Source organism: Ornithodoros turicata, chromosome 4, assembly GCF_037126465.1.
Source record: "Ornithodoros turicata isolate Travis chromosome 4, ASM3712646v1, whole genome shotgun sequence".
NCBI classification, from domain to species: domain Eukaryota; kingdom Metazoa; phylum Arthropoda; class Arachnida; order Ixodida; family Argasidae; genus Ornithodoros; species Ornithodoros turicata.
Window position 1 is genome coordinate 78,617,896 of NC_088204.1, and position 25,248 is coordinate 78,643,143.

The window sequence follows — 25,248 nt, forward strand, 5'->3', positions numbered from 1 at the left end:
CTTCAGGGTTCGTTACATGAGACGAGATAGACACTAGGTCTGATTTCACATCGTCTCGTGCCTCTCGAGTGCCGACAAAGGGGAAAATCAACGCACATCTTATCTCTTCCGTGTGGTATCACAGCCGTACAAGGCTGTATGTCGCGGCACAGTCGGCAACACAACTTCTTCAAGGCTGACAACACCATGGCATCGTTATTATTCGAGGCTGTGCAGCAAGACGACGTCTCGTTTGTCTGACCTTTCCCCTGTTTCTTTTTTTTTTTTCCTTTTCGTCTAATAAATATATCCCTGCCCCCCCCCCCCCATGTGCAACGGCGAAAGGTATAGATATAACAATGTTGTCTTTGGCAGCAGGATGACGTGACTTTTAAAATATTACCCACGTGACAGGCAGCTCCGTTGAGTGTTGCGGAACAGACTCTTTTTTGCAACACAACTAACGACTAAAGGGTCCTCTAAGGCAGTGTTTCCCAAACTTTTGGCGGTGACGGACCCCCGGAAGCGATGAGAACCAATTCACGGACCCTCCCCCACCCACATACACACACACATACCGTCACAGCTGCGTGCTTTCGATACATCTTCAGAAACGATTCCGGACTGGTTTCTTCTTCTTGTTTGTATGTGTATGACGCGGACAAACGTGCATTGCAGGACTTTTCGATCAGAAATTAGAAGCTAGCCGTTGAAGCATGCTTGTAGCAATTTTGGAAGTTCTGGGTGTTTGGAAATGGGGCAGCATGTACGAGCGCGTATTTATGGGGACGAAAATCCTCACTGTAATGTGAGAGACGGTCGCGGACCCCCACGGACACTCTCGCGGACCCCCAGGGGTCCGCGGACCACACTTTGGGAAACACTGCTCTAAGGGTCTCTTAGGGTGCTCACTATAAGATGGGGGCTGCTGGATTAGGGGGTCGTTGACAGTGACGTAGCCCCGGGGGCGTGGGGTACCGCCACGTGCCGACCCAGGCAAAGCGTGCAAAGGCGAGGAGAAAGAAATGATATATATATTTGGGTGAGGTGGGGCACAGCGTGACGATAGCAAAAGTTCTTCTTGGAGTTCGTGGCGTCCGTCTGCAGCATGCCTGAGTAGTTTTGACATTATGAGCCCTTTTCAAACTACGTCCAATCCCGTGACGGGGCCTCGTCGTTCGTGACATCCCCGTACGTAATCGCATTTTAAACGTTCAAGTATTCTAGGTTTTCATCTCTCATCTCGCTGCATGCACTGTATGCTCTATGCGTTGTGTTAGCGCACCCAGAACCAGCGCGGTTGAGCTGGTTGTTGCATCTATGGCCGAAGACGGCAATGAGTCATCACCTGCCTCCCTCTCACGTGACTAGAATCTCGTTCATATCATTCCGATATCATTCACGTCAATAAACATATCGTCAACCTGCCTCCCTGTCTTGTCTTCCACACGGGTTTTCTTAAGCCCCCCCCCCCCCCACACACACACACACACATTTATCTTGGAGGTGTGGCTGCGCCACTGGTTCTTGAGACTGGAAAAGTTTAGGTATACACAGCTCTAGATAAATGCTTCGAAGAATATACGGGGTGATTCACGAACCATGTCATTTGGGGTGTATAAGAAAACGGTAGAACGGAAAAATAGGCGATCAACGGCTCCCGTACGGAAATTAAGTTTGTCATCTTCAAAAAAAAAATACTTTTGTCGAATATCAATTGCTATAGATTGAAATTTCTGAATTGAACTCCGAAATTTGCCTAGTCGACGTAACGTTTCTTTTTTTTTTTTTTTTACACAATCAGGAAGCCCGTGGCGAACTTAGTCGAATACACCGGAAGTCGAAATCTCTAATGTTACAGCGAGTAAAAAATAAAAATTAAAAAATATGAAAACCGGCTTTTTTCTGGCGCGTATATTTCAACGACGCACGAAATCGGCCGCAAAGATGCGATGAGAGGAGGACATGCCCCCGCCTACATGATAGAACGAGCATTTAAAAAAAAACGAGGAAAGGGGAGCTGCTGCTTCGGTTACTTTTGTTAACACTTACCAGCTTTCCCTTTCCTCCTGGTTTTTGAGCAGTGTTCTGTCTATCATCTGGGCAGGGGCATGTCCTCCTCTCATCTTATCTTTGAGGTGGCAGATTTCGTGCGCCGTTGAAATACGCGCGTCACAAAAAGCCGATTTCCGTTTCTTTCTTTTTTTTTTTCGCACTCGCTGTAGCATTAGAGTTTCGGCTTCCGGTGTATTCGACTGAGTTCGCCACGGTGTTTCTGATTCTGTAAGAAAAATAAAAGAACCGTTATGTTGACTAGACAAATTTCAGAGTTCAATTCCGAAATTTAAATTTATTGCAATTGAAATTCAACAACAAGTAACTCGTTCGTTTTTTTTAAGTAACTCCGTAACCGCGAGTCACATTTCAGGCTGAAGAACGTAGTTACATTTTTCACACGGTAACTCGTAACGAGTTCGTTTTGACTGGTAAGTTCTCGAGCTATGGTTGTCAGAGGCTTTCACATGGGCGCAATCACACAAGCGTGCCACGGACTCCTCCTTCCTAGACACGTCACTGCAGATTCCTTATCCCCGTGGTTTCTATACACACCGAGCAACCGTCACTAATATAGTCTTCATATATTTCAAAGCGACTCTTACATTCACTCTCGTACAATTAATTGGGTACAGTCACCGACTGGAAGTCGTTCAACAGAAGCGACAAAAGTATACCAATTGTTCCCCCGTGTACTCGTTTACTTGAATACACGGGTGCACACTCAGTTACTGCATGTATATTTACAACATTGGCAGCAAGATATCTGTCACTTCATACTAAGTAAACCTTAATATAAATACAACAGTGGAACGACGGTTGAAGCTATGTACAGCGAGCATCCTGCTTGCCACCCTGCACACGTTGAAGCGAGCCATAGAGATATAAGACATATAAGGTCCGCATGAGGTATGAGCGGTATGTGATTGGCTATGGTATGTTGAATTGGCTTGGCTTGGCTTGGCTATCGTCTGCTTACACTATACGCTATCATCTGCTTCCTGGTTCCGCTTTTCTAATCATGATGGAATGATTCTGGTATGTTATATCGTAACGGCGTTGTGTTAACACCAGCTGCTTCGTAACACAATCTAGACAAACAGATAATGATATACCAATGAAGTTTGCCACGCGCTTGCAACGAAGCAGACGACGGAGGGTCGCATGTCTTAGCCGAAAAAACGAAAGTGAAACTTCAAGTTCAACTTCAGCTCAACATCAAGATGGCTTCAACTATTACCTGCACTATCTGACCTGGCTAATATCTTATATCTCAACAGTTGAAACATAACCACGCGAAAGGCATGCACGTAGCGGAAAACTTTGTCATATCTATGCTAAGTCGGACAGGAACCCTTCTGCTGCACCACTTTATGCTGCGTCACCGGCGGTGCGGAGGCCCTCTTGATGAGTGGCGTTCCTTCACGACTCTGAGTGGGAGTCGCACGTCGGAGGTCTTTCTCGCCGATGCCTCTTACTATCGACGCCAAAGCAGTAGATGACGTCATTATTGACGTCCGCATCGACGTCAGGTTGGAGGAGTCCGCCCGAGGTCTTCCGGCCTTCTTGCCAGTGATGGCTTGCCGCAGGAGGCGGCTCACGCTGCGCTTGCACGTGAAGGACACGAAGATGAACGCACCCTGTGAACAAATTGGGCGGAAAATTGAGTGATATATATGTGAAGAGCAATTGCAGCATGTGAGCCAAGTCTATAGACTACGTAAGACCTGCTCGTGACGTATAATCGCTGGTCCCTCCAATCATGACCACATTTTTCAGCTGTGGCAGTCATGGGGAGGCGATGTCTTCGACTGCCTACGGCATTTCGCTGAAGCAGACGAGACCCTGACAGGGTACGAACCACCTAATGCTACCTAGACTACAGAAGACCTGCTCTCGAGACGTATAGTTACCACTCCCTACCAGTCATGACCACTTCCTCAAGGGACGTAGCAGCGAAATGCCTTCACCCTTCTGTTGCGGCGTTCCTATCACTGTTCATGCACAATTTTAACTAGTCACAATTTCACCAGACATTTGGCGCACTATGACCTTAGTTGTCCGAGCGCCATAAAAACCCGAATCATCATCATCATCATCATCATCATCACCACCACCACCACCACCTTCTCCTGCGTTTCGCTGAAACAGGTGGCGCTCTATGATGGCCTAAGTTGCTAAAGTCCCTGTTCCCTTTATAAGTTGCCTTTGCGCTAGGAAAATTCTAATCATCGTCATCATCGCTGAAGCCAGGACAGGGCCTGGGTCTTGTCAAGCTACGTCAGTAGCTTTTTTCCCAGTGCTCTGCGTTCATTTATAGGACCGAATAAAGTCGAAGTTGAAGCAGACGACACCGGGAACCCGGGAACTTTATGTCACGTGACGAGAGAGGGAGCGGTGGCATCGAGCAGGCCTTTTTTATTGTGTAGACGTCGTTGCTTCAGCCAGCTAAAGTCACGCACGTTAGTTTAACGATACGTTGGTTTATTTCTTTGTTTGTTTAGGGGGTTGGTGGGAGGTTGGCCCTTAGTAGCGGGCATGCTACTCCCAAAGACGCAATGAGCCAACTGAGTGCACGGCTGTCTTATGTGAACTCAAAAAGGCACAAGGTTAAAAAGGTGCACCGCCACCCAAGAGGAATACTCCTCGATGTTCGAAGAGCAAGTGTGCACGTAGGACACGCTATCTGACCCTTGTCACCAGCTAAGTACCTATGCGGAGTTGCATTTGCCACTTAACGTTTATCTATATCAATAGCATGTTGTCCTTGCACAAACACGTTATCAGTTCTAAAGGCGGTGCCCAGCGCGAAACGTCAACTGTATTCAATATAGAACGTGGAAGAAGAAATGGGTTTGTCCCGGAGGGAATAGTCTCATCGTGCAACATTAAACTATTAACGACAGCATGTGTGCCTGCAACGTCAGCCGCATCATCCAGATTATTTCACCCTCACTGGTTGAAAGTATACGGTAATGGAGTTGCGACGCCATTTTGCTTTGCCGTAAACACGGATAGATTTTTTTTTTAAAGAATACCCAGCAGCGTGCATGGGCATAGCCCATAGCGTACGTGTCGTAAAAGAACATCGAGCTTCAGTTTGGTTATAGAGAGAATAACGGAAGATATTGAATTCGTCACCTGAAGAATTCTGCTACTCCCACAAAGGAAATGAAATGAATGGAAGGAGAAACGAAACTGTAAAGATGAAAAGGTAGGAATAGAAAGACATCGCCCCTCCAAGTCACCGAACTCTACGTGTACATGACTGTACGTGACAGGGTACACCCCCTAGAAGTGGACTGACTTGCAAGAAACTAACAGGAACGGGGAACTCGACGACACATGCTTAGAATGCGGTCCTAAAAAATATAGATTCCATATCACTGCTCACTATGAAGTTGACAAGCGCTCATAATGCCGCGTCTCTCTTCTTGGGTTCTCATACACCCAGCACCTTGACTATATCGAAGGCTATAGGAACATCGACGTGTCGATGGATCGTGGTATTTCTTTGGAAAGAGGGCCTACACATATCGTCATAAAAATAAAGTTGTTGTAACAATGCTACATTATTATGCTTTTTTTTACAATATTCTATTTATCACATGTAGAACAAGATATCAGTATCGCTTCGGAATATGCCCGACTGTATAAAACCATCACTGTCCACTGTTTCAAGTGCACGCACGGTACCGTATGTCTGTTTTAAAGGAAGATCGGACATGTTGTGACTTTAATTTGTAAATAGAGGCACATGTAAAAGAGAGACATACAGACGCCATCTCGAAAAAGACTGATGGCTGACGTACTGCGCGTATACTCGTGGAAATAACAAAGAAGTTCGCGACAGGGTTGGGACTATATAGCCCTTCCTGTGAACCTACTGAACGCTAGATAACAAAGGCTTTGTTTTTGTGCAGATTGCAGAGTGTATCTGTCCCATTTGAGTAGGCTTACCTGAAGGCCACAGAAGATTATGAACGGATACCACATCCATTGCATGTTTGTAAATGCCGCTGCAAAACCGAAGACCCAGGTGAGCCCGAAGACCACAGCCAATTTAGCGTACAGGTATGAGCGTTGCTGTTGTTCTTTGCGAGCCAGTTTCACCTGCGAATAAAGAACAGCATATTGGCATACAAGAACTGCAAAAGTTGTGATAAGGTGGAACCCTGTGCGCAGTTCAGTCGGTTTGTTTGTTTGTTTGTAACGGAAACAAAAGAGGAGACTGTTCAGTCAAAGTATAAACAAAGTCCGAAGCTTGCGTTACAAATCACATGGGGATGCCCCCCGAGTACAATAGTCGATTTGTAACTATATACACTCAAGTGGTCGCCTGTGTGAACGTTACCATCTTGCCCAGTGCAACACCGTATTGATCTCATATAGTTTTGTTTGTATTCTTTATCGGCGCTAGCGGAGTGTCTCTCATTATCATGGAACCGAGAGATAGGGACGCTGCTAATGTCTACGTATTAGGTGCATCAGGCGACATGGAAACTTACTCCTCCGAAATGTGAGTGGATTACCCTGCGGAGCGTATGTTGTTGTCGCGTCTTTGGGTGTGGTCAGCAGTATGAAGCCTCATTTGCAATTCGATGTGTTTTGCGGCTGTTTACTGTATCTGCTAAATATAAGTACCGATGTCGAATACAGTTGCTAAACGACGCACAGAAACATCACTCGCGTTGTTTAGGAGCGGGCTTTGCCAGCGATTACGGGTACGGACATCTTAATGTTCACGTGTATGCTGATGTTCGCTGAGACGTGCATGTTCACCCAGCGCCATCGTCTACGATAGGGGACCCCAAAGGCTTCCGAGAGATAAAGATGAAGTACAGACTAACCTGCTTATCGGTCATATGTATGCTGGCAACAGTGAGGCCCAGGAGGACGGCGTTCACCAGCAGCAGCAAGAAGATAGGTGCTATGAAGTAAGCCGCCAGGGCCCACGGTCTGTTGATCCAGCAGAACGGCGTGCCGTACGAAGGACTCCATTCGCTCGCAGGTTCGAAGTACCCTACGAGGCCCGACGTCAGTACGATAGCTGTGGGGCCTAGCGTGCCGTAGAGCGAGTACTTCAGGAAAGCTGAAGTAGCAGAAGGGGGACGTCCAGAGGAACGAAACGTCCGGTGCACGTCAATGGCGAGGGCGTTCATCCAGAAGAAAGCGGCCAGGTGGAACAGATGTGACATCACAGCTGTGCCATAGCAGAGGCGCGTCCCTTGGGTCCACTCGCTGCCTGCCAGGAACGTTACTTGGGCTAAAAGCACCGAGATGGAGAGGCACAGCAGAATCTTGCCAGGCCTGTTTCGAAGCTGGGACAAGGCCGCATACACGGCTATGTGCATAATGAGGCATAAGATTGATACCGTAAGCACGACCCGCGAGAGGATCCCTTGATACGTGTCCAGTTTGAAATGTACCTGGAGAGGAATGCAGGCGACTGCACGATCACTCCCGTTCGTCACCTGATAACGGGTCGGTGCTAGCGTTATGTTCCTGTGAGTTACAAGACCCGAGCCGTCTGCGAGAATTCGTATATAATGTGAAGGCAGAAACACCCACTCACAGTCGACTTCTGTTTCGCTTTGTTCGCTCGGCTTGTCTTCCCTGTCAGTGGATACACACTTCCCGTTAGTCCATGTCCGTCCGAGCGGACATGCAGCCGCAAGACAAGAATTTAAGACAGGATCGTACACTTCCCGAGGCTCACACTGGTTCATGGAATTCCTCCGTCGAGAGCCACCGCCACCCATCTCAAACTGGCTAAAGTCCATAACGATCGCGTATGACGTTCCGAACTGTTCGAATCTGGAATCAGATTTATCCTCGTGGGGCTTGCATTCGAGTGTCTTCACAGTGCGACCGTTGCAAAGAGCGCAGTGATAGTTGCGGTAGCGCAGCAACTTCGAAGGATCGTAAACCATAGCGGTGTAACTCTCACACTTAGTCCTGATCACGTCATCCTTGTAAGCCGAGGGACACTTTCGTACCGGCGGTAGCGAGCATCTGCTCACGTTGTACGCGTCGTAGAAATCATCGCGCAGAATCTCCTTCACGGCAATGCGACAGCTCCCACGTTGCCTGCCCACCCGTACGGCCAGATTCTTCGTACCGGCACTGTAGCCCACGGAATTCGCGGTCCCATTTCGAAGAGCGTCCGCTACAGAATCTGGCACGCAATCTAGAAGAACAGACCATCGTGATAGACGTTCCACGTCTCCGTTGCACAGTGCACAGAAAGTATTGCGGTAGAACACACCGGAGCTTTCACTGTACACGGGTATGTCTTGAAGGTAACTGGCACTGCGCGTTTTACCCTGCTCGCACACCAACCGTGTTTCGCTGTCGTTCCACGAGGCGGGACAGTTGGCCACAGTCATCAGCTGTTTCCCCGAAGAAAAGACACATCGCAAACGGGGTTCCCCTTCTTCCACACCGAAGGCGAGGTCCGCACAGCAGTCTCTCCTCAAATGACACGAGGAGTCACAGGCGCACATATTCGGCAACGCGGTCTCGTTGAAGCACGTGTCCAGGCAGCCCTCTCCATGAAGACCAGCACGGACGCGCTCGCCCAGCACAGAATCAACATCGAACGCCTCGGCACACGCAAAAAGAAACAAGATGAGCCCCACTCGCATCTCCAAAGAAGACATTCGCTACGGGAATGATGAAAGACGTCTTATCTGACGCCCTGATGCTCTACAAACAGCCGCGGGGGCAACAATTTGCTTTATGACTCGTAGATGGCGGAGGTTCATTCATAACTCAGTCATACTTAACTCGCCGGGGTGTGGCTTCTGACTGGAATACATTTCTTCTTGAACCGATGAACTATGCCAACTGGTGAGCCATAAACGCCGGTGGCTTCGAGCCAGCTCATTTGTTTACGGGTTCGAGGCGGAGTCTTTCGCTGCGGTTCTTTTCTTCGGAGGTTTCTTGCGCACTTCCTTCCTCCTGGTGTTCGTCTCTTGCCGCTTATTTCCTGACGTTGATTGCTTTTTCCGCGGCCCTCCCCGGGCCGAAGAGTTTACGATCAATCTTCGTTGCTCTCCCCGCTAGGATTGCTGCAATCGCGGGGCCATCTTGACGCTGGGTGATGACGCTAATTTGGGTGGCACAGTATATGATGGAACGACGGGACAGCTGAAGAGTCGGTGGTCCTAGGTCTCGCCGCATCTCAGAAAGGGGATGTGTGACGCGTTTCCTGCGGTCTGACGAGCGTCGTCTGTCTATAGTGTCGTCAGAGTTCCGCCCTGTGCGTTTTATTATCTCGTAGCACTCAACCTGTATTCCGGCTTATCGGGGCCGTTGTGTGGGTATCCGTAGTGAATGACTCAAGATGTAGACGTGGTCGTCTCGAAGTACTATATACAGTGCGAGGTTGAGCAGATCTGCGAGTGTCGAGAATTAAAAGCAATAGAAGCAGAAGCTTCGGAGGACTAGAATGAAGCCACAAGGTTGGATGGGGACTCTGACGAGGCGATAAAATGGCATAAACTGACACTAGCTGGTGGAAAAGCTTCACCATGAAAATGCCTGAATGTTGGTGCATAAAAAACGCGCAACACAGACAACGGACCAGTCGTTTGTGCATTTTCGTTTTTAGGCTTTTAAGAATGTGTCTTGCGCCCTGCATTGCAACAGTTGAATTTTTTTAGCCCCTTTTCTGTTTTCTTACGTCTCATGAAGCTCTTGGCGTACAAATGCTGAGTTGCGAAACGTATACACAAACACACACACAGATGAATAAATGCTATTGATATATATAAGAAGGAAATTAAACAACGATGTGACGACGCGAAGTTAATCCAATGTGAGCCCCCCCCCGGGGGGGGTTATTTCTGCAAAGAGTTCGTTCTGAAATTTTAAACAACCATGATGAAACTGTGGAATGGCGCATCAAATTATTTGTTGTACGTATTACGCGGTTATTAGTTGATTTGTTTTGTGTCGCGCAATATTATATATTGTGTCTGTTGTTGCGAGTAGAACTGTGACGCAATGCGAAAATATGTTCCGTACGCGTTGTCCCGTGGTCACACCCAGTTCCTGCTATTGATGATGATTATTATTATCATTAATTGTTTTTATAATTTATTTCATGGTACAGATGATGACAATACCATTGTCCTCGTGCCATGTCGTTAAATCTGTTGCGTACATCTCTTATTGCATATCTCTTTTGTACAGGTGTGTTTCAGAGTGACGGATGCACACTGAATACCATGTTACGTTTGTCATGCTGTCACACGGTATTTCAGGCGTGTCCTATAGCAAATAGAGCCCTTAAAGGGGCACTAAAATGCGAAAACAAATTGACTTGAAATTACGTTACACACTATGTTAATTTCGTACTTGTTATCATAATTCAAAACTTCGAGTCGGTTACGAAGCTACAATCAAAATTATACCGGACTCTTTCTTGCTTGGGCGTTAAGCCTAAGAACGACGCTTCAGTTCGTGCGCCGGTGTTTTTAGTCGCAAGATACGGGTGCACGCGCGTTCCACGCCCACGACCTACTAGATTATAACGACCATGTCATAGGCACCCCTTCCCAGCGCCGCACTTGGAAGCTAGCGGTGGCGCCACTCATCGTCTCAGTTATACGCTGTGCAAGTGCGTCTCTGCGCATGAGAGGTGGTGGTGGTGAAAGGGCTTGCCGTTGTCGGCCTCACGTATGTGGGCAACGTCACGACTGACGCCCTGGGGAAATGTGCGTCGTGGGCCGACTTCTAGGGGAACTGTGCCGACATGCGCATGAGAGGAGGAAGAGGGAGGGCGCCGCCGTAGCCAATGGAGCTTCCCGAGTGGAGTAACCGGGAGAGGAGATATGCGCAGAACGCTCGGTTACTTGCAGAGCGTATTGCTTCCTCAACTTCTATAATACTTTGTGATTGATTGATTGATTTTAAAAGAATAATACTTTGTACTTCAGCTTACGTTATAGTATTTCCGTACAAGCGATGGATATTCCACGGAAGGTGTTTCATTCTGAGGTTGATCACCACCACCATCATCATTCTACGCGTTTTCATATGAGCTATCGCTGTCGTCTGCTACAGTAGTCGTACGTACGCTTCTGCGCGTTCAGAATTCAAATTTCCATCGTCCAATCGTGATGCAGATTTCGCGTGCCGATGAGTAGCGCCCCTAGCGGATCGTGCGGACGGGCTCCTCATAGGGGTTGCCGATTATGGTGGTTATAACCTAGTAGGTTATAACTATGACGAGCGGCCACGCCATGGAGCTGGCCCAGCGACTGCGCGTTGCGAAGCGGATCGGCATTGCTGTCCGAAGGAGACGGAGATAAATGTTATCAGTGGAACGTTCGCGAAAACTGTTGTGGGCTACAATTCAGTGAGTCTCCATTGAAAAATGCAGCAGTGCGCATCATGCCGCGCATATACGGAACACTGCAATCGGACCCGTCCCAAATCCACACACACACATTCACGATAGGTATGCGCTTGCTTCTCCTGTTGTCTCATTGGATGCCGTCAAGCGTCGCCTCCTAGGGATCCCATTCGTTACCGCGTTACGTTACGTTACGTTATCACGCATCAAAACTGGCTTCCTTTCCTGAGGGATACCAAGCTGATATACCGTCTCTAAGGACGCATCACAAGTGGCCCTTTCCCAGAGCACCTCTTCAGCACCTTAGTCAAGCATCCCCACAGTGATTTTTATTTTCTATTTCATTTTCTGGAGTTCTACAGCTCATCGCTCAACGCTGCTCATCGCTCATCGCACAACCCCTGATTGGACTTCACTGGAATCCGAACCTACAGTCCTGTCTTTTTTACACAATAGGAACAATGCTATATTGTGTGTAAAGAGAGATGTGTCAGCTCCCATTCTGTCACGTCGGCAGATGTGGAAGTAGATTTTCTACGCATGGGGACAAGGTGTTGAGTGGCATCCCCTAGCCGGCAACATAAACCTTTGTCCTCTCCGTACATTTTTTTTTTGTGATAGTCAGTGACCTAGATGTTAACGTTTCAGATGCTGTCTTCCTTGATTAAACTTCAGTTGAGAGTCTGCAGTTGTACTATCTACTTCTACCCTGTCCTTGTCTTCTTGCTGCTATCTGTCTTTTTTATTTATATTTATTTTATAAATATATTCTTACATTTACTATATAAAAAATGAAGAAATATATATAAATGAAGATATAAAAGTGAAATAATAAGACTTGGACTACAGATTACAGGAACGTTAACAAAAACTAATTTATTTAATGGGCAATTTAACACATAGATTAACCTATTTGTTCTGTTTTCTACGATGGCTACCTATTTGTTCTAAATGAAGATATATATATATAAGAAAAGAAGAGGAGAATACAAAGAAGAAAAGAAGAGGAAAAGAGGAAGAAGTAAAGAAAAGGAAAAGAAGAAGTAAAGGAAAGGAAAATAGGAAGAAGTAAAGAAAAGGAAAATAGGAAGAAGTAAAGAAAAGGAAAATAGGAAGAAGTAAAGAAAAGGAAAATAGGAAGAAGTAAAGAAAAGGAAAATAGGAAGAAGTAAAGAAAAGGAAAATAGGAAGAAGTAAAGAAGAGGAAAATAGGAAGAAGAAAAGAAGAGGAAAATAGGAAGAAGTAAAGAAAAGGAAAATAGGAAGAAGTAAAGAAAAGGAAAATAGGAAGAAGTAAAGAAAAGGAAAATAGGAAGAAGTAAAGAAAAGGAAAATAGGAAGAAGTAAAGAAAAGGAAAATAGGAAGAAGTAAAGAAAAGGAAAATAGGAAGAAGTAAAGAAAAGGAAAATAGGAAGAAGTAAAGAAAAGGAAAATAGGAAGAAGTAAAGAAAAGGAAAATAGGAAGAAGTAAAGAAAAGGAAAATAGGAAGAAGTAAAGAAAAGGAAAATAGGAAGAAGTAAAGAAAAGGAAAATAGGAAGAAGAAAAGAAAAGGAAAATAGGAAGAAGAAAAGAAGAGGAAAAGAGGAAGAAGCAAAGAAGAGGAAAAGAGGAAGAAGCAAAGAAGAGGAAAAGAGGAAGAAGCAAAGAAAAGGAAAAGAGGAAGAAGAAAAGAAAAGGAAAAGAGGAAGAAGAAAAGAAGAGGAATAGACAAAGAAGAAAAGAAGAGGAAAAGACGAAGAAGAAAAGAAGAGGAAAGGAAGAACACAAAACTAAAACTGAAAAGTCACAGACGCGGTCACACAATCACAAGGCGCGCGTTGACAAGGTTCGAAGCGTGGTGAAAGCGGAGAAGCGCAGTGGTCACTGCCCACTGGGTCGACTGACGAACGGGACCCAGTAAGGTATCCTCGGTTTGTTGTTCTCTCTGCTTTCCGACGACTGTCGGTATACAGTTCACCTTGGAGTGTGCCAAAGATATACTAACTGCTCCGCACACTAACCCCCCCCCCGCCCCCCGCTGTCTCCGACTTGTTTCTACTGTCCTCTCTCATTTGACCCCGTGTGAACGCCTTGAACAGACCCAGTTGCATCGCGATTGGTTGGTATAAAGAAGAAAAATCTGGAGATGTTGACCCAACTTTGCATCGGGGTGCTTAAACAGAATCTGTATTGTATTATATGTCAATCTACAGGGTTATTCTAGCAAGCGTTACACATTTCAATCTCACCGTAAAAATAGATGACTAGGTTTGGCCCATCCTAATCTTTGCAGACTGATAGCCATTTGTCTGAAGTTTCATTCGAATTTTTTGTAAGCGCTATAGTCATGTAGAAAGAAAATTAAAAATAAAGCAAAATCTCGCCCCATGGATTTTCAATGGCCTATCCCACACAAACACCGCCATTTTTTCTTGTGTCTGCTCCACGTTTACATCACTTCACACAGGTAGCGCTGCCTACAACGATCTGACAGGCTAATTCTGACGTTATGCACCAATCCTCATGTTCCAGTCTTGTTCCATATGCTGGTGCCACCTGTGTGTGGTGAAATGAAAATGAAGCGCACACAGCAGAAAATGTCGGCTTTTGAGTGAGATAGGCCATAGAAAATGCATGGAGTGAAATTTTGCTTGATTTTTAATTTTTCTTCTACAGGACCATAATGCCCACAAAAAATTCCAACAAAACTTCAGACAAATGGCTACGAGTCTGCAAAGTTTGGTGTTGGATAAACCCAGTCTTCTATTTTTACGATGCGATCAAAATATGTAACGTTTGTGAAACTAACCCTGTATATAGTATGTTTAGACTTATGTTTCATTTGTTTAAAGCAGTTTTGATGTGTCATCTCATTCTTCAGTGCCCCATCCTCGCCTCTCGCCCTCAACGCATTAACCTCATCTCTCTTTTTTTTTAAAGTCATCTTTATCTTTAACCCACCCCATCCTTCTTTCACCTTTCGTTGGTTTATCCTTTATTTTGTAATTCTTTTTTATATATTTTTCTTTATGTATTTATTTTTGCGCAATAGCAAGCCGACGTCACGTTAGACTGACATTTCCTCCATTTTTTTTTTCTTCTTTGTATCCCCCTCTATAAATATAAATATAAAATAATATAATAATATAATAATATATTATAAATATATATATAATAAATATAAATATAATGATAAATATATCCCCCCTCTCTAATTAGTTACTTTATACGTGTTCGCGCGCATCTGTTGTATGTATATCATCGCTCTATATTCCACGCGCAGACTCCGAATGCAGTGTTTTGGCCGCTATTTTGAGAAAAAAACATTGTGAAAGAAACCGGATTATGCAGCGAATATCGAGCGATATTTTGTCGAGTAACGAGAGAAAAAGAAGTCGATTGAAAACACACATCTCGTGCATAATGTAAAAAACCCCGAGACTAGGGAACACGAAGGGACAGACACAAACACGAAGTCTCGGGGTTTTTTACATTATGCATCATCTTCACCAGCTCGCTTGCTTCCTAGCCATTTTTTCATTGTCACATCTCGTATTTTTTATTAGTCTGCCGTTTCTAAGCAACAGGAACCGCTTCATAGCAAAATTTCATCATCTCAAAAACAGGAAGAAAACGACGTAACCGTGTCAACAAATCAAGCAACATGTCATGATGAATTAGCCCTGGCCAATCTCCCTTGCGGATCGCGGCCATCTTCCGGGGGAGAAGAAGAAGAAGAAATCAACCAGTCTGAATCGGAAAGCAGCTTTTATTCCCTTCACAAAACTCTTATCACGTTACTGAAAGTTGGGCGAGTATATATGCCATTCACATCGCGTTGCTTCAACACCCCGGGACGAAAGCAAAATTCGCAGTTTTATGTTACGTAATAGACATGTAAACTTGCAGGAAATTTGAAAACATTCAACTTTTCATCCTTCGTCGCAGTCTCAGACTTTGTTTTGGCACACCCACGCCGAGTTCTGAAACTCTTACAAAAAAATCACCCGTACAAAAAAAAAAAGAAATGCACACACAAAAATTCCCATCATTTCTGAGACCTCAGGTTCACTTCTGAGATGTTAAATATCTATAAACACTTTCACGCAGACAAGGACCAGTTCGGAATACTTCTCACTGTCGCCGGTACTTGAGTGCGAACTAAGGCTTCACGCTAAAGTATTTGAGGTTCTGTCACTCGAAGAACAACTTGTGAAGGAAACTTCTCCGTGTGGGCAGAATGCAAGGCGATTTGGAAGCTACGACAAATGCCCGCAAGGTGGCGACTGTCCTTTGGTATAGAAGGACGATCCACAACCAGTGGGTCTACCGAACGACGCAGCCTCCATTTAACGTGAGAAATGGCACTTCAAGTGTAATCTGCTGCGTTTATCTCGGCTTCTTCGCAGATGATTGATGGGAAATTTAAACTAGTGGGGGATTGGATCACACACAAACACTGTCTCTGGCTAGGTTGACACAAAGGAAAGGAAATCTTGTCGAAAAACGCGCGATATCAGACTACGAAACTATTAGACAGTGCGGGGAATCAATTCACCTGTTGCTGTTTGCGCTCCGTTGTATCGTGTTGAATTGACTAGATGACGGTGCAAGTATGACCTTTAAACTGTGTACGTGAGAGCTTAGATGTCAGGTTCAACAACGTATTTCAAGCACAAGCTCTGTCACTCATGGCTTGAAACTTATCTTTTTTTTTACATCGACACCTTAGTCCCAAAGTCGCCCTGAGCTGGCCTGGAAATTTATTCTCAAAGGTCACTGGCATCGCATCAGCTCACTTCCTCGTCTGGATTAAACGCGAGCGGCCTCTTGTTGCTGGCTCGGCGTTCCATGTTCGGGTAGACCCTCGGCGATGACTGCCTTCTGGGCTCCGGCATGTGTCTTCGGTACGGAGACGTCGGTTTCACAAGCGGTGCACCGTCGACGAGTGCTTGCTGCAAGTTGCTCTTTGACTCCACCAGGACGCCCGCAGACCTAAGGCGCGTACGTCCTCCTGTGCTAAGAATACCCTGGAAAAATGTGAGCAGGGCTTCTCTACGACATCCGTAAAAGATGAGAATAAACGGTCCTTGAACTCCCCAGAGCGCCGGAAAGGCGTACCAGAAGTCGTCCTTATTTAGTGCGACAGCCAGTGATGGAAAGACCCACGTGAGAGCAGTTAACAAGATGATTGTAGCGCACGCCAAGAATCTGTTACGATCGCTTCGAAACTCTTCAAAAGCAGGCTTCGTTTGATGGTGAGCAGCGCATAAACGAGGGGCCGAGAGGCCCAGGAGAACAGTGCTGATGAGCAGGAGTGCTACCAGCGGACCACCAAAGACAACGGCCACGCTTAGAACGCGATTCAACCAGCAAGCAGGGGTCGCGTAGAAAGGTGCGAATTGCGAATCGGGCTGCAATCGATCCATGGCCAAGCCAGCCGCAACAGGGATGATGGGTGAAACCCAAGCGAAGGCGACGAACCTTTTAATCTCGTTACCCGGAAGGCTTCGCATCTGCGCGGCCTGAAAACGGGTGTACACGTCTGCTGCCAAGGCTGCGATCCAGCACAAGACAGCTGCGTGGAAGTAATGGCTCATGACCGCCACAGCTAGACACGTGTTCGAAAAGGACACCGTAAACGGTTCCAGGATGTAGAAGAACTGCGCGAAAAACAAGCTGACTGCCAGTCCAGCGACCATCTTGCCGGTACGAGAACGAAGGCTCGGCGTCGCAGCCAGCGCTATGATGTAGACGAGAAGGCACGTTACCGATACACCGAGACAGACCTCCGTGACAATCATATGCAGTGGCTGCCAGGGCAGCGCGATGTTATCTCCTGCGCAGACGAGAGCGGCGACGGCGGTGTCATTTCGGTATTCGTCGCGTAGGAGGACAAAATGGTCGTGGGAGAAGACCTGTCCGGTGGCGTTGACGAGCAGGGAGCCGTTGCGAAGCACCGTTACGTGTTGGACGCCGAGCCGAAGCACGGGACACAGATCGGTGACGTTGGTGTTGGCGAACGGGTCGGGTTGGGCGTCGGCCAAGCTTCGGCAAGTACCTTCGAACCTAAAGAATCCCGGTGCGCAGCCAACCGGCAGGCAGGCTCCAAGCAGGGGGTCTCGGATCTCGTCAACTCGGCAGGGAGGAACGCCTCGCTGGAGATTCAGTTCCACCGGTACCGATACCTGGAAGATGGAACAGTGTGATCGTATAACTCTTGCGTCAAAATTAAGTTAATTCAGTTGGAGGAGTTGTGACACTCTGATATACGTACACTCTTAAAAATGAACTTCACCACATAGCACGCTCCTAGCCAACCACTATCTCAAATGATATCGTTATCTGCCCTGATTTGTTAAAAACGGGAGGCGTACGCCTTTTTTGTGGCACTTATGCGGTTCATAATTGTCACAAAAAAGGCGTACGCCTCCCGTTTTCGACGAACCAGGGCAGATAACGATATCATTTGAGATTATGGTTGGCTAGGAGCGTGCTATGCGGTGAAGTTCATTTTTAAGAGTGTACATACATGGCATTGTACTCCGCGGCAGAGTACTAAGGAAGAAATAATTATTTTTCCAGTTGGTCGTAGGTGGCGAGTTGGGAGCCCTTCAACACATTTCCGCGTCCAACTCTGACGCCTCGGTCAATCCTATTGGTTGTTGTACGCACGTGACCCCTCCCGCGGCCGCCTTACCGATGGATATACCTCCCACGATGTCGGTGCGGGATGAGTTTCGGTATCCGCGGAGCCGATTTTGGTCGCGCCTATAGACCTCTCCCTGTTTCTAAACAAATAACGTCATAGTGTTCGACAGCGCAACCAATTTGGTAGAGTTGAACTACGCTCTAAGCTCAGGTCGCGCCCGAAAGCCACGGGCTTGAGGGGATTACAATGGTCCCTGAAAGGGTGCCTTCGGTCTTACTTTTCTTTCAATAGGAGGTAGCGAACAAGTGCCCATTCGTGGAACATAGCCCCCTCCCCCCTTTCCGATTTGTTTCGGTTTCAGTCTGTCTACCAACGACATGATGACGTTTCTCGGATAGAGGTCTATTACCTGCTTTGCTATAGAGCTTGGAATGCAGGATGGATACACGAATGGATGTTTACAGAGGAGTACGAATATGGTAGTTCCACACATGTGAATCCGTCTACCCCATAGCGTTAAATCCTGCCTGCTCAAGGACAGCTTGCTATTGAGAGAGAAATCAAGGACACAAATTGAACTCTGAAGAAGACATAAGGTGCAAAGAAATATATGGGAAGAGTGAAGACACAGCCACACGAGTGTGCGAAATTATAAAGCGACGAAGTCTAACGAGTTTTGCTTTGCTTCATTAAGGTTCCCAAGCATGTTCACGTGGATGCAAGGAACTGTCTACTACTAGCAACATGGTGCTAATATTTGCACCACGTGGTGCACTAACTAGGAGGATGTGCCCCTTGCTGGTCAGACGTCTATTGCTACGAGAAAGAAGTACGCCCCACAGATTGCTCACGTTCTAGGCGTCATTCTATTGTTGCCTACTGAAATGTTGCACAGACTATAGGCACGCCGACGAGGCACAATGATGGTGAAACAGCTGTCCAGCTGCTCCTCTAGCTAGTCGTTGGAGAACAAGACATAGGTTGGGCAGGGTTAATTCGGGCCTGGTCAAGCTGAGAAGGAAGACGTCGTAAGTGTTGTTGCTCTTGACAGTCTTCCAAGTATATCCAGGTGGTTTCTATTTGACCTTGTCTTATTTATCCTGCCGTCGGAAACGTTATCCTTTTTCCAGGAAGTGCTTTCCGGAGAATAGCGTCTGTGTTACTCGAAACTCTACCAATTGTAAACTTTCAATTTTATTTATTACGCTCCTCGGCACATGTGATATAAATTTTGTGACGCGTCGGTTTAAACTATAGGCTGACCCCAACGCTTATAAAGAGACAAAAATGCTGTTACCTGAACACGTTTTCAATGTATTGTGTACGCACCTGGTGAAAAGCTGTAAACGTGTGAGTGTAGCTTAAATAACAGGCGACGAAATTAAAAATTGAAATACAATAATTGTTAACGAATCCAACAGCAACAACAACTACATGAATGACTAGCTATGCTACGGGGCCCCCACTGTATATTGTGTATGGCATAACCGATAATAAAATTGAATTGAAATTGAATTGACGATGGGATCGGCTGTACAGATATAGAAAATATTTCCATAAGCTTTGTTGCAAACCTTTAATATCTTATCGGACATGGAATTCAAATGAATCACGTAAAAACCAACCGTCGACGCCAAGCGTTGGAGTCTTACATAAATTGACTTTTTATGAATTACTTAAATTCCATCGTTCGCTCGGTGAGGCTCTATGTGTGTCCCTATAGATGGGGCCCGCCTAGTGTTTATGTAGGATTGGATTGGCTTGGGTTGAAAGAAACATAATGAGGAAATTATGGCACCACAGGTGAAACTGCCTACTCAAGTGTGTTTGCACTACTATAATTATTGTCCGTCTACACGATGTTTCCGCCCATTTTTTATGGCTTTCAACATAAAGTCAACAACAAGCTCAAAGCAGTGTTTTAGCAGCATACTCAACTCTTAGGGGCGAAACATCCTACTACATCATCATTACTTATTTGTTGTTGTTGTTGTTGTTGTCTGTTCAAAAATTAACCGTTTAGCCATTCGCATACTTGTCATATCCACAACTCCACATCAACCGTACCGTGTACAGCGTAACCATAGAAACAATGTCTTCACCTGTTTCGCGGCCCATCCGTCGAAGTCCTTTCTCCGCGCAGACACGTATCCTCCACACACTAGCTTATGCCTGCTGGCTCCGTTGCACAGGGCACAGTGGTAGTTCCGGTAGTTCCTCTGCGTGATCGTATCGTGCACGTACGCCGTATACGCGGAACACGTCTCGGCAAGATCACGACTCCCACACCTCGACAGAGACTGTGTGCAGGTCCGTGCCACCCTGGAGAGGTTCCGCCACCGAAATGCGTCCACTTCCAATACACACCGGTACGTCTGCAGCCCGTCAACGGCTTTGATATTATCTCCCCAAGCCTGAAGACTTTTATCCTCGATGATCTGCTTCAACACGTTGTGGTCGAACAGGGTCACTGGACCACGACGTCGCTCCACGGGCTTGGGGTTACAGAACAACTGCGACGTCCACGGCATCAGGTCCTCGGCGTCGCTGTTGCATGCGGCGCAGAAGACGTTCCAGTACATGACGTGCGTCGCGTGTGACATTACGGGAACCGTCTGCAAATAAGACCGGTTTTGCTGATCTCCCGCAACGTCGTCTAGTTCGCAGAGACCGCGAACGACGTCTTCGTCGGCCGGCCACAAGGGACTGCAAGTGCGCTTGGCGTAGAATCCGCGGTCGTGGCAGGACCAGGACGTGTCCACCTTGGTGCCGGAGGTGATGAACATGTCGATGCAACAATCCCCGTACACGTGACAATCATAATCACACTTGCAGATGGTACGGGCACTATCAGGTCGTGTCACGGAGCACATGTCTTCCACGGAGTCTGGACAGACGCCGGCGTTGATGCGGTCTTCGCGAGCCTTGCGCCACGGCCACATGCTGGTCTCGCCGTCCGCAGGTAGCCATTGCAGGAGGAATACGAACAGCGCAAGGTGCACGAGGTGCGTAGCGAAGTGCAGCCGTCTGCGCGGACGCATGGCCGATCCCACACTGTGCTGCACCTCTGTCAGCTATTTTGGGCGCGGAGCCGCGGGACACCGACCTTGTTTTTTGTTTTACTTCTGCTTCTCATTATTTGGACGATCCCGTTTTTGGCCGCTGTGTTCGAGCCACCCGTAGCGTCTCGAACGGGTGGCGGCGATTTCTTTTGAGCCGACTATTTCTGGCCGCGGCAACGAATGTCAATCGAGTGTCAGCTCCCCGGGTGCAGGTGATGAATGTACTCTGATACGGGAGCGCTATCTGTTCAGTCGTTGTTATACACGTAAGATTGAGGAGAGTGTTAGCGGAAACTAGCAATGGCACTTTCAAAGCAAAGCTTCGCCGCACAGCGCGCTCCTGGCCAAACATCATCCCGAATGACAACGTTCTCTCCCTTGATTTGATGAAAACGAGGGGGCGTGCCCGATTTTTGTGACAATTATGGACTGCGCAGTGCCACAAAAATGGCGTGCGCCTCCCGTTTTCAGGAAATCAGGAGAAAGAATGATGTCGGATGATGGTTGGTTCGCTGACTGTCTGGTCCAGCCCATACGACTTTCAGGCTTACGTTGGCCAATCCGTTCATTCGTTTTGGCATCAGCCCCATCTCATCATCGTCTCTTTACGTGTGTGTGTGTGTGTCGTTCTGTTCTATACCGTCGTTCAGTAAATAAAATCAGTAGTAGCAGTTGTATAGCAATCACTTATGTCGAAGGAAAGAAGGCGAACGCCGTTATCCAATAACGGTGCTTTCATTATTACAGTTTGCTTCGCAGCTTTCCTTCGCCCATGTAGAAGTAAGAAAAAAAAATGTATCTACGTCCTGGCGTATAGTAGCGCAAGCCGCTCCGAATGCCTCCTCTCCGGATATGATTAGGACGCCCTCGGGAACTCTACCGGTCTATCGGACTTCCCTTTATTGCGTGGCTGTTTCAGATAAACTGACTTGAATGACGCAATGTTATACGTTGTTATTCTCGATATTCGGGGTCGCTTACAAGAAACACACACACATACATTGGATGACGATAAGGTGGTCACCGCCGCTGGTCGTTAACAAAATTGTGGAGGTCCCAAGAAATTTTCGTGTGCAGGGGAACGAGTGAGTGGTCGGGTTACTACGGTTCTTAACTAGCTGCCCTTCCTGAAAAGAAAAAAAAATATTGCGAAAATTCGAAGAAACGAATAAGCTCAAAGATCGAAAAATCGAGAAACGGAGCATGATACGGAACTACTTTCCATAGGAACATGACCTATAGTCGTCATTTATGGTGTCAGCTCAAATATATGGACCGTATCCACACCCATGAACTGAGTAGTATGCTCACCTCGTAATACATTTTTGAAATTTTTACACTCCTTACACTGCCATCACATCATCATCAACGACACCTTGTTGTCTGTGATATTAGCCGCATTCTTTTTGCAGTTGAGGTATACGGCAGGGCGGACGTCCTCTGGAAGAGAGTATGTGACTTCAAGACAGGGCTGGGCAGTATTACAAATACATTATATTATAATACCGTTACTGTAATACTTTAGAGTATTTGTATTACGTATTATAATACCCATCCGATAAGTGTATTTGTATTACGTATTATAATACAAAAAATTCGAGTATTACTTGCATTGTATTACTGCAAAACTCGTAATACTTATGACCTGTCCTGCCTGAGGTGATGGGTCTTACACGTGTATGCTTTCGGTACCATTCCAGTCCTACGAACAGTCCTGGTATTACTTAAGTAATACAGGGAAGTAATAGTATTATGTATTATAATACTTGAAAATAAAATGTATTGTGTATTAGTATTATAATACAATTTTTAGCAAGTATTATGTATTTGTGTTCTAATACAAATTTTGAGTATTCCTGCCCAGCCCTGCTTCAAGATGATCAATTACATAAATTCCACTAATTAACTCTTTAATTAGCTAGACTAAAGCTGTATAGCATACGTAGATAGTCCTCGTTCGAAAACCATTCCATCTTTTAAAAATCCAGAAAAGAGCTCGTGCCGTGAAATATCCATCGCTTAATTTCGTTATGCAAATGAGCCGAAACCCAAACAGCGCGCATCAAGAGCGCATCATGTACGCCGACGGAGGCTTATCTGTGCAGGAAAGCGGTTTATTTGGCCAGCAGATCAGCACCTACTCCAATCACATCAATCGTTCCAAATCACGTGGCCCTCTGACGTGCACGAATGAGCGCTGTGCTTCCTGCGTTCCCGGTCGTCGCTGTTTCGGTTTCGGTTTCCGTTCATTTGCATATCAAAATTCGAGAATTTATATTTTAACGCACGTGGGCGGCAACGAGCACGTAGTGTCTCATTCTGCTATCTCGCTTTTGCCCGAAATTCCTTAATTTAAGAGTTAATTAACGAATTTTACGTAATTAGCCATCTTGTAGCTGAATACTTTCCTCGAGAGGATGCCCTCCTCTTCGGATAACTTATGCAGAGATTTACACACCTTTTGAATACTCGAATTTTTATCATTTTAAAACAATCGGTATATTTTTAAATTAAATTTATTTTACACATCAGAGTTTTGGCGCATTATGATCTTTGTTGTCGTTGCGCCACTAAACTCCCAATCATTATCATCATCATCTTCAGATAACTCGATTGCGATAGCGGCATGTGCTGCTCTCAAATTTTTTTTTAAGATAAAAATTACGTAAAGGATAAAAATAACCACCCTGTGTATATCTGTATATTAAAAGGCGCGTAATCAGATATGACGGTGCCTTTGAACTGATGTAAACACTGCTGGGCCGCACGTGTCACGCACACCGGGAAGAAACAACCGAAAAATGAAACTGGCTCATTTATAAAAACGAAAGCTCCCTGGACGGAAGCCAAAAATGTCACAACTCGCTCACTGTGACGCTCGGGATTCCGAACGACGGCTATGAATCACAGAGAAATTATGTAACATTTCAAATGGTTCCAAAGGGCCGAGAACGCATTGCACTAAGAAATCCGAGCTTGAGATTCTCTTGCACGGTTCGGTTTGTATAGCGATAGCTAGCACTATATAAACCACGGTGCAGGTCCATCCGAGTGATTTATACGTCAATCGATCGACCCATCCGTGGCTTTATAAGGCCACGTGCAAGAACCACGTGATCTTCATTTGCGGTAAACTAAGATCTACACACGCACGTCTAACCTCCGCAGTAACGACGCAAAAACATTAAACGATATCACAAAACCTTAAGAAGCCAGTCTCCACAATGCTGAAGCCAACCTCTCCATTTTATTTTTTCCTTAGCAGCAGCAGCATCAGCGGCAGTTGCTTTCAAAGAAAATTAGTCGCAGCTTAAAAATGGTTTCGCCAAAAATTTACCCTCACGGTGATTCCCATACAACTGCATGCCGCATCCGACCGTGTCAAACACAACGACCAAAGTTAGCCATTTCGCCCTCTCTCTCTTATCACTCTGTTGTCTTTTGCCTCCTTGGTGCAATAATATTATTAAGGGCGAATTCCATTGGCATTCCCCGGGGAGAAGCCATGCCTGGCGCATAAAGGCATAATGTGTGAATGTTCCATTGGGGGAAGGGGTACAAAACATTTGCTCCAAGACGGAGCATTTTTTTTTTTTTACCCCGCAGTTAAGGCGCGTTCGAAAGAGACCAAAACGACTAAAGCGAACGAGAACACGCGCGACCAGTAAAGCAGTAAAGGAAGTAATGCTGAAGAGTTTCGGCAGGTCTGAGGGGGGGAGGAGGGGTGCCAAATTTAGTGCAGCATCATGAGCGCGCCCTACTATCTTTAGTATTTCGTGCTTTCGAGGAACCCTGCCGTGGTTACGTCGGTGTGCACCCGGCGTGATCAACCCAAACTAATGAAATTCAAGAAAGAGGGATTTGGATTGCAGTTCCTGCACTATGCGGTACGTGATTTGCTCCCGCAATGGGCTGACGTCATTCGGTTGGGGATTCCTATACTCGTACGACACCGCCGGGAGTGTCGTGCAGCAAATTTAATTTGCTGTCATCAATCGAACCCACCGTAATAGCTGAACAACCCGCGAAAGCTGTATACGTGCGTTCCATCGGCAGGAGTTGAAGGGTGCTGGCTAGCTGCGTTCCATCATTATATTTTACTGATTCCTACGTATTTTCACGATCGCTTTTTTTCCATGCACCTGGACCTATAC

At 46.2% G+C, this 25,248-nt stretch overlaps 2 protein-coding genes across 2 annotated transcripts; both read right to left on the reverse strand.

The window, feature by feature from the left end:
• Window positions 1–2,599: 2,599 nt before the first annotated feature.
• LOC135393524 (uncharacterized) lies at window positions 2,600–9,242 on the reverse strand. The gene is made up of 3 exons (XM_064623935.1): window positions 6,885–9,242; window positions 5,995–6,147; window positions 2,600–3,674 (listed from the first exon to the last, which is right to left on the reverse strand). The coding sequence occupies exons 1-3, from the start codon at window positions 8,694–8,696 to the stop codon at window positions 3,372–3,374; spliced, it is 2,268 nt and encodes a 755-aa protein (XP_064480005.1). The 5' UTR covers window positions 8,697–9,242; the 3' UTR covers window positions 2,600–3,371.
• Window positions 9,243–15,131: 5,889 nt separating this feature from the next.
• On the reverse strand, window positions 15,132–25,225 carry LOC135392017 (uncharacterized). Its single transcript, XM_064622630.1, has 2 exons — window positions 20,135–25,225; window positions 15,132–17,568 (listed from the first exon to the last, which is right to left on the reverse strand). The coding sequence occupies exons 1-2, from the start codon at window positions 21,071–21,073 to the stop codon at window positions 16,171–16,173; spliced, it is 2,337 nt and encodes a 778-aa protein (XP_064478700.1). The 5' UTR covers window positions 21,074–25,225; the 3' UTR covers window positions 15,132–16,170.
• Window positions 25,226–25,248: the final 23 nt, after the last annotated feature.